Raw genomic sequence first — 15,388 nt, 5'->3', positions numbered from 1 at the left:
CATAATCGCCTAATCGATACTATACCCCTAATCCAATCATCGATGCCGAGTGCTAAGCAGGGAGGTACTACTCGGTTCCATTTTATAATCTTTGGTATGACTCGGCCGGGGATCGATCGAACACAGACCTCCCAGTCTCAGGGTGGACACTCGTTAAACCCAAGCTGAGCTGGCCCTACCAATGCAGTAGTAGTAAAATATAATCATAGGATCACGGCTCTGTATCAGCATATACTCAATACTAAATGTAATGGATGAGAGCATTAAAACCCCCCCCCCCCAAAATCCCTGGGGGTCCCCGGACCCCACTTTGAGAACCACTGCTATAGTGTAACGATAAACTTACTAACTGTTTAAGATCAGAAACTTACTAGCGGTGCTCATCACGTTGCGGCCCAGCGTGTTGGTGTTGTTGTCACTGCTACTCCTGCTGAGGTTCATGTTGTTGGTGGCGTTGGTTCGGGACATGTTCGGCGCTCTGCGCACAAAGGTGTCCATGAGGCTGGTGTCTCTGGAGGACAGGTTGGGGACGGAGGCGCTGGAGGACATGGGGGCTCCGGCGGCCAGCAGCGAGCTGACGGACAGTCGGACTGCTCCGGAGGAACAGAGGGGACGCTGGGAAGGCGCGCCGTCTTTACCGGAGGACTCCGAGACAGAGCTGACGTCGGGGGAGCTCACGCTCACCGGCCCCACGGAGATGGCCGTGGCCGGGTCTGTCGCCGTGGAGATGCTGGTCGAAGAGTCCTTGTTGTCGTCGTTGCCGGCTATGACGACTGTGCCGTCGGCCGTCATGGCAACGGAGGCGGACCCGCCCTCCACCGACGACAGCACTACGATAGGCTCCCGCTGCTGTCCGTCAGAGCCGACCACGCCCACCACGGAGCCCTGGTCCAATAGGAGTCCTTGTCTCAGACCTCCTCCCGCAGACGAAAGGCTGAGATCCGAAGAGGAGGCCAAGCTGCACACCGAGCTACTGCTGCCCTTCCTGCCTTTATCGGGACAGTTGTTCTTCACCAGGGAACTCCACCCCTGCTGCAGCTGAGAGGCGGAACCCAGGACCGAGGAGGAGGGGCCTAAGGCAGACAGGGAGGGGCCTGTGCCTGTGGTGGCGGAGACGGGTTTGGCTTCAGGGTCATAACCTGGAGCCAGTTTGAGGTCAAACTTGCCTTCTGCGCCCATCCGGTATGAGTTTGATCCTCCAGAATCCCACGTTACATCTAGCCAACCTACAGAGAGCAAATGAAATCAAGCTTTTTATTTTCAACATGTTATGCTCATTTCAAATAGATCAGTGTATAGAGACAGGAAGTACAGCGAGAGAGGAGAGACATGCGAGTCAAGACGGGGTTCGGATTTGAACCCGGATCCTCAAGCTCACTACAACGATATGGTTTGTGCACCAACTGGCTGAGCCACCAGGCAGCCCGATTGCAGTAGAGTTATGACTTAATTATGGTTAGTGTTCGTACCATTATGAGCCTCTCCAGTGACTGTTCCCTCTCCTGGTGGAGTTCCATCCTGGTCTCTCCACTTCCAGTCGATTCCTCGGATGACCCTGGCTCCAGGAACCATGAACCTCAGAACCTGAGACCGAAACAAGCGCCGCTGCCGCCGCAGGTTAGCCTCAGCCTCCTTCACAGCTTTACCTGGGGGATGGAGGAGAAATTGATGATTGTTACAACCGTGGGTTTGATAACTACCTAGCGATGATATAAGTCTAAATATTGTTGATCATCTTTATCTGTTGCTTCTGTGCTCTTTTCAGTAGTGATTCCACATACTATCATTGCATGAAGAAATAATAACAAATATGAAAAAGCCCTTTATGATGCCTTTATTCGTGGTGGAAAATCGACTTTGTTCCACGTAACATTCTCATTCTGTGTGCATGTACACATAATAACAACAGTTTGAAAGTAATGCCAGTATGTTTACCTAGCTGGTCTTCACAGACTCCAGTGACGTTGCCGTAGATTTCCAGTCCAGACAGAGACAGGTAGTGAGTCTGTCCGCTGGCGTTCTTTCCCATCTGCCTCAGTCTGATGTGCCTCCAACCCTGCCTCTCCTCACGACTCACCTCTAATGGCCACGTAGCTGTAGACCTACACACACACACACACACACACACACATACATATATATATAAAAAACAAACATATACACAGTACACACATGTTAATGTTAACTATAAAGTGTGTGTGTGTGTGTGTGTGTGTGTGTGTGTGTGTGTGTGTGTGTGTGTGTGTGTGTGTACATCCTGGTTCTTTCAGACTACAGTCATTGGCGTGTTTAAGTATATGTACCCTGGTTCATTCAGACTGCAGTCGTCGGTGTGTGTGAAGAGCGTCATCCAGCTCTGACCGTCTTTGGAAACCTGAAACACCCAGTTCCTCAACGCAGAGCGACCATAGCCCCTGGACAGACAGAGAGACAGACAGACACATTTAGTTAATACTTTATACCCAACAAATGAATAAACATGAATGTGATAAAACCCCACACTGTGGGACAATCCCAGATGCCCCCTTTCTGTTCACCTGGGTAGTTCCTTATTGAGCGTAATGTTAGTCTATTAACCCATGTTGGGGGGGGACCCCTATTTGTAACTATACCTTTCAAGACGGGAACCCCTTTTGATTCCTGTTGCTATATAGCAACATACATTTTTTGTAATTTTTTAATACATATTTTAGGTTTTTCTGAAAACTTAGGTCAGGATTTAGAAGGCGTTTTTAGAATCGGTCGGCCCAGGTGAAAAGCTATTAACCTCGCGTCTGATTCGTTCTAGAGCCCAACTTCTGTAACTGGCAATAATACGAACACATACACACATCATTTCTGTATCCACTCTAGACGCAGACCGCATCAGAAATGTCAAAGCAAATTGATCCCAGTCTAATCTATACTGTCTATATGTATGTATGCATTACCTAGCATGTCGTAGCGTATAGGCCGTTGGGATGACCCACAGTCCCAGGTCCACAGCGAACCAGGCGTTTTTGTCATCGTTGGTGTGACAGTTGAGGGCGGAGCTGTCTCTGCTCAGGATGTCCTCAAGTCGGCCGTAAGGGAGGTTACGACCCTCTGATGATGTCACCACCACCAGGCCATAGGCCGCAGGGTTCACCCACTCATAGGCAGTCCTACAGGAAAATCGTCAAACATCAAACAGGACACAGATATAAGTTGAACACTTTCCATCGCATGAACCCTGTAACATTATACATGTTTTTGCAGTACTGTGGAGTACAGTACTTACTTGGCATTGGTTCCAACCCAGTAGATGATTCCGTTTTCGTCAAAGTCATGTTGATGTCTGAAGGAGAAACTCTGCCCTTCCCTCAGCCGGCGAACAAACATGAAAGATGAACGCTCAAAATCATACCACTGTTTAGCGACCTGGAGGAGAAGAAAGGAGAGGTGTCGTGTATCATGTGTACAAGAGATGAGGAGAGGACAATATAAAGTTGCGTTACTGTGTATGACGAGTGAACAATGCGTATTGTTCCAGTGTATATAGTTTGTATTGTTCCAGTGACAGAACTGTGTATACAGTTTGTAGCATTACCATCTTTAATAAGTACTGTTCCAGCGACTGTACTGTGGCTAAAGGTTCCATCTTCAGCATTCTTCCTGTTCTGTCGATCAGAGCAGTCTCTCCTGGAGCTCGTTCCAAACGGAATCTCAACCGCCGAGTCAGAATCTAACACACACGGAATAAACATTGATTTATTTATTTTTACTAGGACAAAAGCACATTGACGGACACTACTGTGAATGTGCCAGTATCATACAACTGGATACCTTTGAACTGTAGACACACAAAGAGTCATATAAACTCCATTACCGTTATGTCAGATTGGCTTAGTTGAGCTTTGCGAAGAGCCAATGCAAAAGTATTGTAATGAGGCTGTGTGTCTGTCTGCCTCTTTATGTCACTCTGTCCACAGATTTGTCCACCAGAGGGCGTTGACAGACGGCCACACAGCTCAATTATGTTTTCAGTATTCTCTGGTAGATACATTTGCAGACCGAGTGACATACATAAACGTACACAAACAATAGAACTTGCTGCTTCGTCGTACGCAACACACACACACACACACACACACACCTGTAGATTGTATTAACATAAAAACAGAGACAGGCAGACAGACAGTATCTATACTTGAGTATATACATACAAACACAGATACCTGTAGGTTGTATGTAGCTCCAGGTGTGTCATACAGGTGTAAAGGAAGACGTTCTATCGACTCCAGAACAGCAATCAACTTCCTCACCAAGGCAACAGCTGGACGACTACATACGCACACACACACACACACACACACACACACACACACACACACACACACACACATATATCACATTTAACAGCAGCACAGTATGAACGCTCTCTAGAGTTTCACCACCTATTCTGTTTCCTCTGACAAAACAGAAATGACTTCTGTAGTGAATGTTTTTGTTCTGAGAAGTTGTGGTTAATCACTGTGAACAACTTTTAAACTCAGGGGAATTCATAAATACAATTAACTATTTGATTATGTGTGAAATGCTGGATCTGTACCTTTCGTTGTCTTCGTTTTCACTGAAGGCAGTTTTAAAGACGTTGATTCTCTCCATTAGAGGTTTACAGTCCTGTTTCACATCCAGCTCTGAACTCTGCAAAAAACAAACATACAAATTAAATAAATACCTGTTGGTAAGACGTTATCAAGAGACAGTAAGCGCCAACGTAAGAGGTTCTTCAGTAAGACCGTGTATTAAGATGTTAAAGACATTAAGACAGTTTGTTACGTTATTAAAACTAGTCAGACAGTGTGTTGTGTTCAGGACAGTACGGTAGATTCTTACAGTGTTGAGGACAGTAAACAGAGCTTGGACCAGACCACTGCTGCACATCTCGTAAGGAGAAATGGTGTTTTCGTCTTTTAGAACCACGATCAGATTCTCCAGAGCTGTCTTCATCAAATCTCTCCAGGTGTTTTCTCCTTCCTGACACTACAAGAAAACACATTATATTCTTATTGTTTATTGTAGCACTTTTGAGATTTGTTCAAAAAGTGCATTATAAATTATTATCAATTAAAAACGTATTGTGTGAGTGTGCGTTACCTGTCTGTGTGTGTGGAGTTCCCATGCAGACTCTAGTTGTGTAGAGATGTTTCGCAGAGTGACCACCACTCCTCTGGGCATGTTCTCCACAGCTTTAAAGTGTTCTTCATAAAGCTCTCTAGCTGTTTGCTTCACTTTCTGCTTTGTCTTTTCCAACTTTGACTTTAGTTTTCTCCCTCGTTTGCCAGTCCAGCCAGTCACAAACTCTGAACCTGGAAAAATAAACATTTCAAATGCAGTCAGTGTAAGAGTATAAGATACTGAAAACATTGACACTCTTTCACCAACTATATCAATATATAAAACTAGACTGGTGCCCTTCGAGCATCAGCCTACTCGGGGACCACGCAAAGCGGGAACGATGCAAGTTGTGCAAATTTGAATGGGATTAAGGAGGAAGATGACAGTCCTATATTATAAAACAATATTTACCCAGCGAGGTCTCGGCTGTGAAGGAGTGTTTGGTTCCTCGGTTCGACTCGAAAACAAACCCTGGCAGGTCTTCTCTGAGGATGGTGGCTTGCTGTCCATCCGAGTTGTGAATAGCCAGTTCCCCATCTTTTAGGCAGGTCAGAGACCAGTTCCCCACCACCAGTTTGTTTGGACCCACACTGGATAGGATGGGCTGGCTACTGGAAACTGCTTTAACCTGGGACCGGGCCCTCTGCAACTTCTCCAAGAACTCACTACGAGACTCTATACATACAAACACATAGAAGTACTGTTAGAACCATAATTATATTACAATATTTACTACATGTAAAGTGAGCATGTGTTGTGTGCGTACGTGTGTGTGTGTGCGTACCAGAGCTGTCAGATCCTCCCTCAGGACTGCCGCTGGAGTACATAGTTGCCAGTTTCCCGTCCAGAATGAAGCGGAACCAGCCATTGGATCCGTTGGAGAGCTCCAGTGCCGCCGCGTCAGACCAGATATAGAGACAATCTCTACCTCTGATCACAGACCACTCCCTCCAATGATACGGTTTACCTTGCAACAACTCTTTGGAGTCCTCCTGCTGTTCATCCTCCTGGAGGAGAAGGGAGGAGAGGATGTAGTCTCATGCCTAGTTTACGACTGATTTATACTTCGTCGTATGATGCATCGCTCCCCAAATATCTAGCAGATCTACAAGCACACGACGCGTTTGTTGTCAGCTTGTAGACCTGCTATTTCTGGTGACAACATAGTAGAGAGTATAAATTAAGCAATATGTGCTCTACCCACAGGTGTGTCAATTGTCCTGGATATGAAGCGTCCACAGACCAAGATAATAGTTCATAATTATTAGTTTCTAAAGAAATAAGACAGAGCTCTTTCACCCTTCTCTCATAAAATATTTAAATAAAGGTTGCCGCTGCCAGGTGCATATAAGGGAAACGGTCAAATCTTGAGTCTTAATTTAACTCTTGAGAGCACCGTGTACACACAGAGGAACACACATATATACACACCTTGTCTGTCTTGTTGTCTTCATGGGTGTCTTCGTCTTCACTGGGACCAGCCAGAGTAGAAACCTTGTTAATGACTCCCAGTCTGGCTAACTGATCTAAGAACAGCTCCCCACCCTTGTCTACAAGATCTCTAATGATCTGTAAAGCTAACAAATGACCATCGTCATCATCCTGATAGAGAGAGACAGAGTGAGACAGACAGAGAGAAAATGCAAGTTATTCATGGTTAACAGGTTGAAAATTGATATATTGACTTTCGGGAATGTCTGTGTGTGTGTGTGTGTGTGTGTGTGTGTGTACCTCTTGGTCTAGCACAGTAGCAGTAATCTGTACCAGGGTGGTGGGCAGGTTGTGTGTGTGAGTGGTTTCTCCATCACAAACTTCCTTCAGCAGAACCTCAGCGCTGTAGTGAATCATCTTCCTGATCAAAGCAAGGCTGGCCTTCCTACAGGGGCAGAGGTCAACGTTAAAGGTCAAAAGTAGGCTCTGCTAGTATAAGGTTTGTTAGCTTGTTGCACCATGTAGTATCAGTAGTACCTTATTGAAGGTAACATTGTATGTTGAAATGTCAGAGAGAAAACGGGTAGAAGTCTTCTGAGGTAAACTGGAGCCATCTCTGGGTCTCCTTTGGGTTCACTTCCTTCCTCTTCTTCTTTCACTTCTTTCTTCCTCTTCTCATCTCCTTTATTCACCGGACACATCCAGTCACCTAACACACACACAATGAAAAACCTATAGGCCTTTTTCAAACACAGGATCTACATCTCCTTTTTGACAGCAGGAACCTAGTTTCATCTTACAATGACTGTAAGCATTTAGAAAATGCTGTTCCAGAGCGACAAAGTTCCAGGTCAGAGTCTCTGTTAATGCTACAGCCAGAGTAGCAGTACCAGAGATTTTTTATTATCTATTTCGATAATTGGTGTAATTTCCATGTTAAAATAATACTTTTGCTGTGTCTTACAACAAAAATGTTCTAAATAAATAATGTTGAAATTGAGAAAAGTGCACTTATTTTCTTGTTATTACCAGTATCAAATGTGAGGTATCAGTTGTGAGTGCCTAACCTTAGAGCACAGTGGGGTAAAATATACAAATGATCGAAAATGTTTACCTGTCAAACCTGTGTTTGACAGGTAAACATATTTATTATTTACCTCTGGCAGCCTTGGTAATGAATAATAACAATTAAGTCACGGCTGCCAGAGAGAAATAATAACAAGCCACAGCTTTTCTCTCCGTTTTCTCTCTTTCTGTGTCCTCCTGTCCTCCTGGTTCTGTGTTAAGTGGGTGTGTTGCGTTTTGTGCGAGTCATGTGGCGCTGTACTGCTGCTGGTTCAGCGCTTCCTTGTTCCTGTTTACGCATGTCTACGTCACCGCGCTAGCCAATGACACATGCGCAAAAGAACAAATGTATACCAGTCTGATACCAGTGCGTTTACATGGGCAATGTAGCCCGATTCTATCGGTATATACCAGCCCTTCAAACCCGAATGAAATTTCATTCGGATCAGACCGGTATGGCCATACCGATGCGTTTACATGAGCATTTCTATTCTGAATGAGCATTCATTCCGAATTGAAGTGGAATAAACCTGTCCATGTAAACGTAGCCATTGTGAGCTTCTTTATTTTCCATTTCTGCCATTTTTGACAGATTGTACTTTGAACTTTTTAAATATGTTCATGTAAAATGTAAAATTCCAAAAATAGGGACACCAGGTTGAAAGTGGTTAAGTCTGTATGTGGGTCTTAAAAATATATAGCTTGTGAGAAAATAATAACATACACATAGCTTGTGACAAAATAATAACATACACTGTTTCCACCCAACAGTGACAAAATGACCGTCGCTTGGCGGTAGCGTTTTGAACTGGCTGACATCTGAGGGCTACCCGAGTGCTATGCCGTAACATATCGGCACTGCTGTGCTGTAGTCGTAGGCATGAGGCTGCAGGCTGAGTGTGGTAGCATGCCATCTCCTTTATAACATTTTAAAAATACTAAATAATATACCACACACATATTATAGATACTACCTTCACTGTGTTCTGTAGTTATAGTAATACTAACCAGGTGATTGGAGTATGGATACTACTTCACTGTGTCCTCTCTCCCTGGCTTTGTCCAGTGGAGTTTTTCCGTCCTCATCCCTCAGGTCGGGGTTCGCTCCATGACGAAGGAGAGTCTACAAATAGACAGAGAGTTACAGCTAATGGTATGAAACATTTTACTAGCTACATGTGATAAGACCATATTGTGATGTGAGTGACTGTAACACGGTGGAATATCAGAATCACATGTTTTCACATAGCTAAAAGGAAGGGTGGGTACGGCTAGGGCATTGTAGTGAAAATTTAGTGGCATTTAAAAACATTACAGTTTTCCAACTGACACATCAACAAAGACAATCAGAAAATATCATTTGATCAACACTTTGGTTGAATAAATAAACATTATTGTCAATGAGTAAGTGCTGTGCCAAAGGAAATGATCCCCCTGGGACTCCCCTACAGTGTGGGGAGGGAGTTGACTGAAAACGCGGCAGAAGCGGCCTGGCCATTGTCACATCAATAATGTATCCAATACCCAGCCTTTATTTGCTCTGGGTGAGGGGATACTAAGGAGAGGGGGAGAATCTTGCTGTATGTGTGTGTGTGTGTGTGTGTGTGTGTGTGTGTGTGTGTGTGTGTGTGTGTGTGTGTGTGTGTGTGTGTGTGTGTGTGTGTGTGTGTGTGTGTGTGTGTGTGTGTGTGCACGTTCATTACCTTAGCGACCTGAGGGCGTCCAAAGCAGGCAGCATAGTGGAGAGAGGATGATCTCTGACCTCTGTTCACATCAGCTCCTCTCTCACAGAGAAACTCCACCTAAAAATGACAATACGTACATATTAATATTCACTATTATTACATGTACATGTAACTACAACTAGAGAACATACGAGAATGTATTTTTAGCGGTGCCAACCGCTCTATACGTGGCTTTGACTCGGTGTCTGTCTGTCTGTGTGTCTGTGTATATGAGCCCGGGATGAGCACGGCAAAGAAGCAACACATACAAACACACGCGCACACACACACACACACACACACGGACTTGGAGATTGCCTATGCCATCTCTCCTCTCATTTGCCACACGTGCCACCGGTTATCAAAGAGGGGTCCAGGGACCCCCAGGGACGTCCGCCCGTATGAGCACGGGATGAGCACGGGATTTTAAACAGCTATAACTCCAGTTTGCAGCATGCCACCAAGTCCAAATTTGGTATGTGGACTTAGACCACCAATACGGGCCGAGCATGAATTGCTCAAGCCCCGCCCGCTCTGTCTTCCCATTGGCTGGCCTTTAAACAGCCATAACTCAAGTTCGCAGCATGCTACGGAGTACAAATTTTGGACATGGACTAAAACCACCAATAGGGACAAACTGTAATTACTTAAGCCCCGCCCCCTCTGTCTGCCCATTGGCTGGGCTTTAAACAGCCATTATTCCAGTTTGCAGCATGCTACCAAGTACAAATTTGGTAAGTGGACTCAGACCACCAATAGGGACGAACTGAAATGAGTTAAGCCCCGCCCCAAAGGCACCGCTTCCTTCACACAGGGTGTGATTTTTTATCAGCGTTTCACCGTTATCTCTAGATCTACAGTACATTAAGGATTTCTGGACCACATAACAGACCATATCGTACCAATTCATATTTAACGATAAAACATGTCTTAGATTTGGGATGGAAATCAAATTGGGGTCCATGAATTGAAAAAGGTTGAGGATCACTGCTCCAAGGTATGGGTGGGCATTAGATATACTTTGCCATTTTCTACCATCACAGTATAGCACTTATCAGAGCATACTCATTGAATGAGAACGCCACAAAATAATGAATATACAATATAGAATTATTATTTCAGACAAATAATCTTTATCAGTAAAGATACTGTGCTCTGTGAGAAGGGAAAGAAGAATCCTGTTTCTCTTTAAAGTTGGACGAGGCATATCACTGGATATGACAACTCACGACCACACTCAAAAAGCTTTTACCAAATAAAAAAGACATCACAGCCTGGAAGTCACTCATATTTATTTAAAGTGTGTGTGTGTCTTTCTTTACCATTTCCTGTGTACCAAAGGCAGAAGCCCAGTTGAGAAGAGTTTGTCCAACATCATCCATGAAGTTGACCTCAAACGCTGTGAAACAGGGAGACAGTCACACAGAGAGAAACAGACAGTTGTATTTCAATGTCTTCTCCAAGTCTATTAGTCTATTATCACATTAATTTGACCTCTTGTGTCCATCGTTTCAAAGTAATAACATCAATACGACATATAATAATAATAATATGAATGACTTCTAGTATCAATGGACTCATTTTAATTTTAACTCTTGTATCAGTGGTCTCATTGTAATAACATCAATATGACCTATATTATATATGGTCTGATCATGTACTAAATCATATTTATTATCAGTGGTGCACATAACTTTTTAGGTCTAGTACTCAGAAGAGCACCTGTAGCTGTGACTTGGTGCGCACCAAATAAGAGATAAAAGGACGCTCTGCTTCCAAATTCCGCAAATTCTGTCTATTAGCCTGGTAAACCATCCTGTGCGTATGAATTCACATTATCATGAGTCTTCTGCAGAAACCAAAAAGTGGAAGAGCAAATCAGCGTCTGCGCTCGGGGCGCTGTGATTGACAAACACATGATAATGTGAATTCACGCGACCGGGATGGTTTACAAGGCCATCTGTCTGTTAGCTGTCGCCAGAGTATAATATTATTCCTATCCATATTACCTCCAGTATCTATGGCGTCTATGAGAGCGTCCGTGTCTTTACTTCTGATACAGTCTATTAGCTGTCGGTGTGACCTCTCTCCTGTGCTGTCCAGTCGTCTCAGACCAGGGATTCGGCCCGTCGACCCGGCGGTAGATTTAGGCAGAGCCTTCCGGCCTTCAAACAACAGAACTAGTAGCAGGTCCACTAGTCTCATGGTGTCTAACACACAACGTTCATCTCCTCCTAGTGCTGCCTCCATGGAGTCAGGTAGGGCTGAACGTAGCAGGTCCTACAGTACGCAAAACACAATGACATACTCATCATATGTACTGTATGCATACACACGTTACAATATGCATAAACACAGCCAGATTAACACTAATACAGTATATTTGATAAACAGAAACCAGCGCAGAATTCACAAGGTCCTGCTTATCCAGACAATAGACACTTGTGTGTGTGTTATTGTTTCCCATTGTAGATAGTTATTCACAGCAATTTATAATTCTTTAACATTTAAGTTGTAGGACTCATCCGCACGTGTGTGTGTGTGTGTGTGTGTGTGTGTGTGTGTGTGTGTGTGTTGTGTCTTACATGCGTAACCAGTGGAGACCCCCTGCAGAGCGTTGACAACAAACTAACAATGGTTGAAACTTGGTTGCTCAGTTTGTCGGTGGAAGGGGCGGGTCCAGTGGAGGTCCGGGCAGGTTTACAGGAGGAGGAGTGGCCTGTTGCCGTAGCACCGGCGGCAGCCATGCGAGACAGCAGCTCCTCTGTCAGACCATGTTTGGCCAAAGGGGCGGGGTCAACACCACGACGTGTGAAGCGGTCAGCCAATGAGGCGAAGCAACGCAGAGCTCCATCTGACACCTGGAAAGAAATTACTGGTTGTTACTAGCAGACTGGTTTGCTCACTGGTTTAGGGCTTAGCTGACTGGTACATTACTGGTAGCGATGTGCATCCTTGACCTCGATCGGTGTGTGAAGGGATCAGTGCTGGAGAAGTACACTTGAGGCTTCTCCCCATTTCAACTGTACACATTGTCACAAGCCATCCAGCACTGCTCCTTTCAGACATCATCGTCGAGGCGAGGGGGCGCATCAGTTAAACTATGAGTAACATCATAAACAGGGGTGCACATAACTGGTGCGCATGCGCACCCAAAATAAATAATGCGCACCACATCAGACGACGCCAGGCGCTTTTGCGTACCAACAGCTGGGACAGGAATTTCCAAGCTTTTAATTTTTTAGCAAAACTGAAAAATAAAAGGCTGGAGATCGAGGCTAGGAATGTACTTCCTGAAGCCACACTCACACAATCACGCTAAAGCACGCATCGGCCCCATGTACAGCCATTAGGCACAGGGGGACGCATGCTGTGATTGTGTGAGCCTCGCCTCCTGACACACAGACACGCTGAGACTCGCTGCACGCAGCGGCGGTGTTAGAGGCACTCGTCACCGATGATGAACGCACCGTAATGGTGCAAGATATGTCGTGAACATCCCAATCTGGCGGATAAAAGCAGCGCAGCACAGGGCACGAACCTTGGGGGGTTCACCAAATGGCGTGAGTGAAAAAAAACGTAAGTGAAAAGCGGAATTTGGAAGCAGAGCGTCCTTTTATCTCTTATTTGGTGCGCACCAAGTCACAGCTACAGGTGCTCTTCTGAGTACTAGACCTAAAAAGTTATGTGCACCACTGATAATAAATATGATTTAGTACGTGTCTGGCCAAGAGGTGTAAAATCAAGAGACACTGAAGGTTCACAATACAGAACATAGGAGCCCCATTAGATGTTAACTCTCAGATTAGTCAGTCTATATACCTGGTGGTCTTCATGTTTCAGCAGACTGGACAGTGATTCCACACATGTCTCCAGTGATGAGTCGTGTGGCTCCATCTTGCTACAGAGTCGGGACACAACAGCCATAGCAGAATGTAGTGTGTCTTTATGGACCAGATGTCCACTGTCTCTGATGAAACTCAGAACACAGTTCAGACCTCCAGCTTCAAACACTGCACCAGACTCCCTGGTACAGATCAGCTCCAGAACCTGTCGATAGAAAATACATTAAATGCACACGTAAATCAATATAAAACTTTCACCTGGACATTAAATACACAGCTTTATTACTCATCTACATAATATGGTGAGAGGAAGACAGTGTAGGAGAGACCCAGTGGGACACCTGAGAGGGAGACAGTGTAGGAGGGACAGACAGTAGGACAGCTGAGAGCGAGACAGTGTAGGAGAGACAGACAGTAGGTCAGCTCAGCGGGAGACAATGTAGGAGACAGACCGTAGGACAGCTGAGAGGGAGACAGTGTAGGAGACAGACAGTAGGAAAGCTGTAACTATGGACTCTTATGGTGTCAATATAAATATTGAATACAAATGAATATGTCGATTTCATTGTCTCCGCCGGGCCGAAAGGCATGGCGAGAGTGTATGTTTTGTCCCCTGTCCGTCCGTCTTCGACCAGCTAATCTCCACCACCGTTGGCCCGGTTGCTGTGAAACTGCGCACACACACACACTCCCTGGATGCCACAGCAGAACCTCTGCCCCACATTTTTCACATCACCCTGGTCCCCGTCATAGATATTACTCCTTCAGATTCTGTCCAAAAATCACGCAAATCGATACACAGTATCTCTATGGTCATGTGATCAAGATGGATGTGTCCGATATTTCATATTCCATCCTACTTGGCTAACATTGGCTTCCAAAGTTTGCAGGATAGGTCCGTTTTGAACAAAATTCCTCAAATCATGAACGCAGTGTGCGATTTCCGTGAAATTTTGCACGCACATTCCCACTAGGCCGAGGAAGAAATGCCACCCTTTTCACATTGGCCTGTTATAGCGCCACCAGGAAGCAATAATAACAGGAGCACTTTTTCTAGTTTTTCTATTATTTCTGTATTGTGTGTGATTGTTTCAGGCCAACAGAATCACAGGGATAACAAGTGACCAATCAAGGCTCATCTTTCAACTGGCTGATAACTACAGCCTCAGGAATAATCTTTAAGTAGTCATGGTGATAATCATATCATCACTGACAGTCAGAAACCTTCTCCATGTTTCTTCATAAATTAATGCCCTATTTTGCATGATGCCAGGTTCAAAGTGATTACGTCTGTCTGTGGGTTTTTAAAGATATTTAACCAATGAAAAGTAAAGAGCTTGTGACTAAATAACAACAGCTTATTTTCTAAATTGTCAAATTTGTGAACCCTCCAATTGCGCTGTTCTCAAACTAGAGGCTTCCATGTTTGTCTGTCCGTTTGTCACCGTATGTACCTTAACACACTGTTCAGCCAGGTCTCTGCTGGTTCTGTTGTTGAGTTCTACGACCACCAGTCTGTTGCAGAGGGCTTTAATGGCTCCGTCCACTCCCACAATCCTCCTGGTGCATTCAGCCGACACATCCAGGTAATAAGTGATGGCTCTGGCTGTGACCTCAAGTACATTGTCTGGAGCGCTCTCATCCAGGAAGATCTTACACAGTGCTGGTAAGAACGTCCTGGGAGGACACCTGAAAAACACACAGATTTTCAACAGTATATTAATGGATATACTGTATGTCTAACAACTAGTCAGTAGTATAACCGTAGAGGGGTCACCTGTACCTGTGTCAAGTAGTATAACTAACGGTGCTGTACTATGGTCAGTACTATAACTGTACAGTGGTCAGACTCAGTAGTGTTACTAACTGTATGGAGGTCAGTATTGGAACTGAATATCTCTGCACTGTGGTCAGTAGTATTTATAGCAGTATTCAGTAGTCAGTAGTATTTATACTACTGACCACAGTGCAGATATGTACAGTTATAAATGTATATTTGTACTGTGGTCAGTAGTATAACTGTATAATTAAAGGTGTTAATTAGCTCTATATTTTGATAGTACTCATTGCTAGAGTGTTCAGTAAAAGCAGTCTCCCATGTCTCTCCAGCTCTTTATTAAACAAAAAATGCATTTTAGTGCTCTCTCCTGATTGGCTTACATTTTGTCACCTACCTGAAAATGT

General features: G+C 44.6%; 1 protein-coding gene across 5 annotated transcripts in view; it reads right to left on the bottom strand.

Moving 5' to 3' along the window:
• hectd1 (HECT domain containing 1) overlaps window positions 1–15,388 on the bottom strand; it is a 34,463-nt gene that overhangs the window by 15,386 nt on the left and 3,689 nt on the right. For 4 of the 5 annotated variants that reach the window (XM_084044031.1, XM_084044033.1, XM_084044035.1 and 1 more), the window contains exons 4-26: window positions 14,659–14,893; window positions 13,182–13,409; window positions 11,945–12,220; window positions 11,369–11,639; window positions 10,682–10,758; window positions 9,339–9,437; window positions 8,644–8,758; window positions 7,108–7,279; window positions 6,871–7,015; window positions 6,571–6,741; window positions 5,924–6,146; window positions 5,551–5,814; window positions 5,119–5,330; window positions 4,858–5,004; window positions 4,571–4,665; window positions 4,197–4,302; window positions 3,569–3,703; window positions 3,260–3,399; window positions 2,931–3,143; window positions 2,304–2,414; window positions 1,936–2,102; window positions 1,470–1,646; window positions 372–1,226 (exon numbers count right to left, since the gene is read on the bottom strand). In XM_084044031.1, coding sequence (XP_083900157.1) covers window positions 372–1,226; window positions 1,470–1,646; window positions 1,936–2,102; window positions 2,304–2,414; window positions 2,931–3,143; window positions 3,260–3,399; window positions 3,569–3,703; window positions 4,197–4,302; window positions 4,571–4,665; window positions 4,858–5,004; window positions 5,119–5,330; window positions 5,551–5,814; window positions 5,924–6,146; window positions 6,571–6,741; window positions 6,871–7,015; window positions 7,108–7,279; window positions 8,644–8,758; window positions 9,339–9,437; window positions 10,682–10,758; window positions 11,369–11,639; window positions 11,945–12,220; window positions 13,182–13,409; window positions 14,659–14,893 — 4,634 coding nt within the window. The remainder of the gene's footprint in view (window positions 1–371; window positions 1,227–1,469; window positions 1,647–1,935; window positions 2,103–2,303; window positions 2,415–2,930; window positions 3,144–3,259; window positions 3,400–3,568; window positions 3,704–4,196; window positions 4,303–4,570; window positions 4,666–4,857; window positions 5,005–5,118; window positions 5,331–5,550; window positions 5,815–5,923; window positions 6,147–6,570; window positions 6,742–6,870; window positions 7,016–7,107; window positions 7,280–8,643; window positions 8,759–9,338; window positions 9,438–10,681; window positions 10,759–11,368; window positions 11,640–11,944; window positions 12,221–13,181; window positions 13,410–14,658; window positions 14,894–15,388) is intronic. The other variant, XM_084044034.1, reaches the window with a different exon arrangement.

The sequence above is a fragment of the Gymnoscopelus microlampas genome (assembly GCF_963454915.1).
Source record: "Gymnoscopelus microlampas genome assembly, chromosome: 20".
Taxonomy (NCBI): Eukaryota; Metazoa; Chordata; class Actinopteri; order Myctophiformes; family Myctophidae; genus Gymnoscopelus; species Gymnoscopelus microlampas.
Note: the sequence above shows the minus strand (reverse complement) of the source record. Positions and strands in the feature narration are given on the sequence as shown.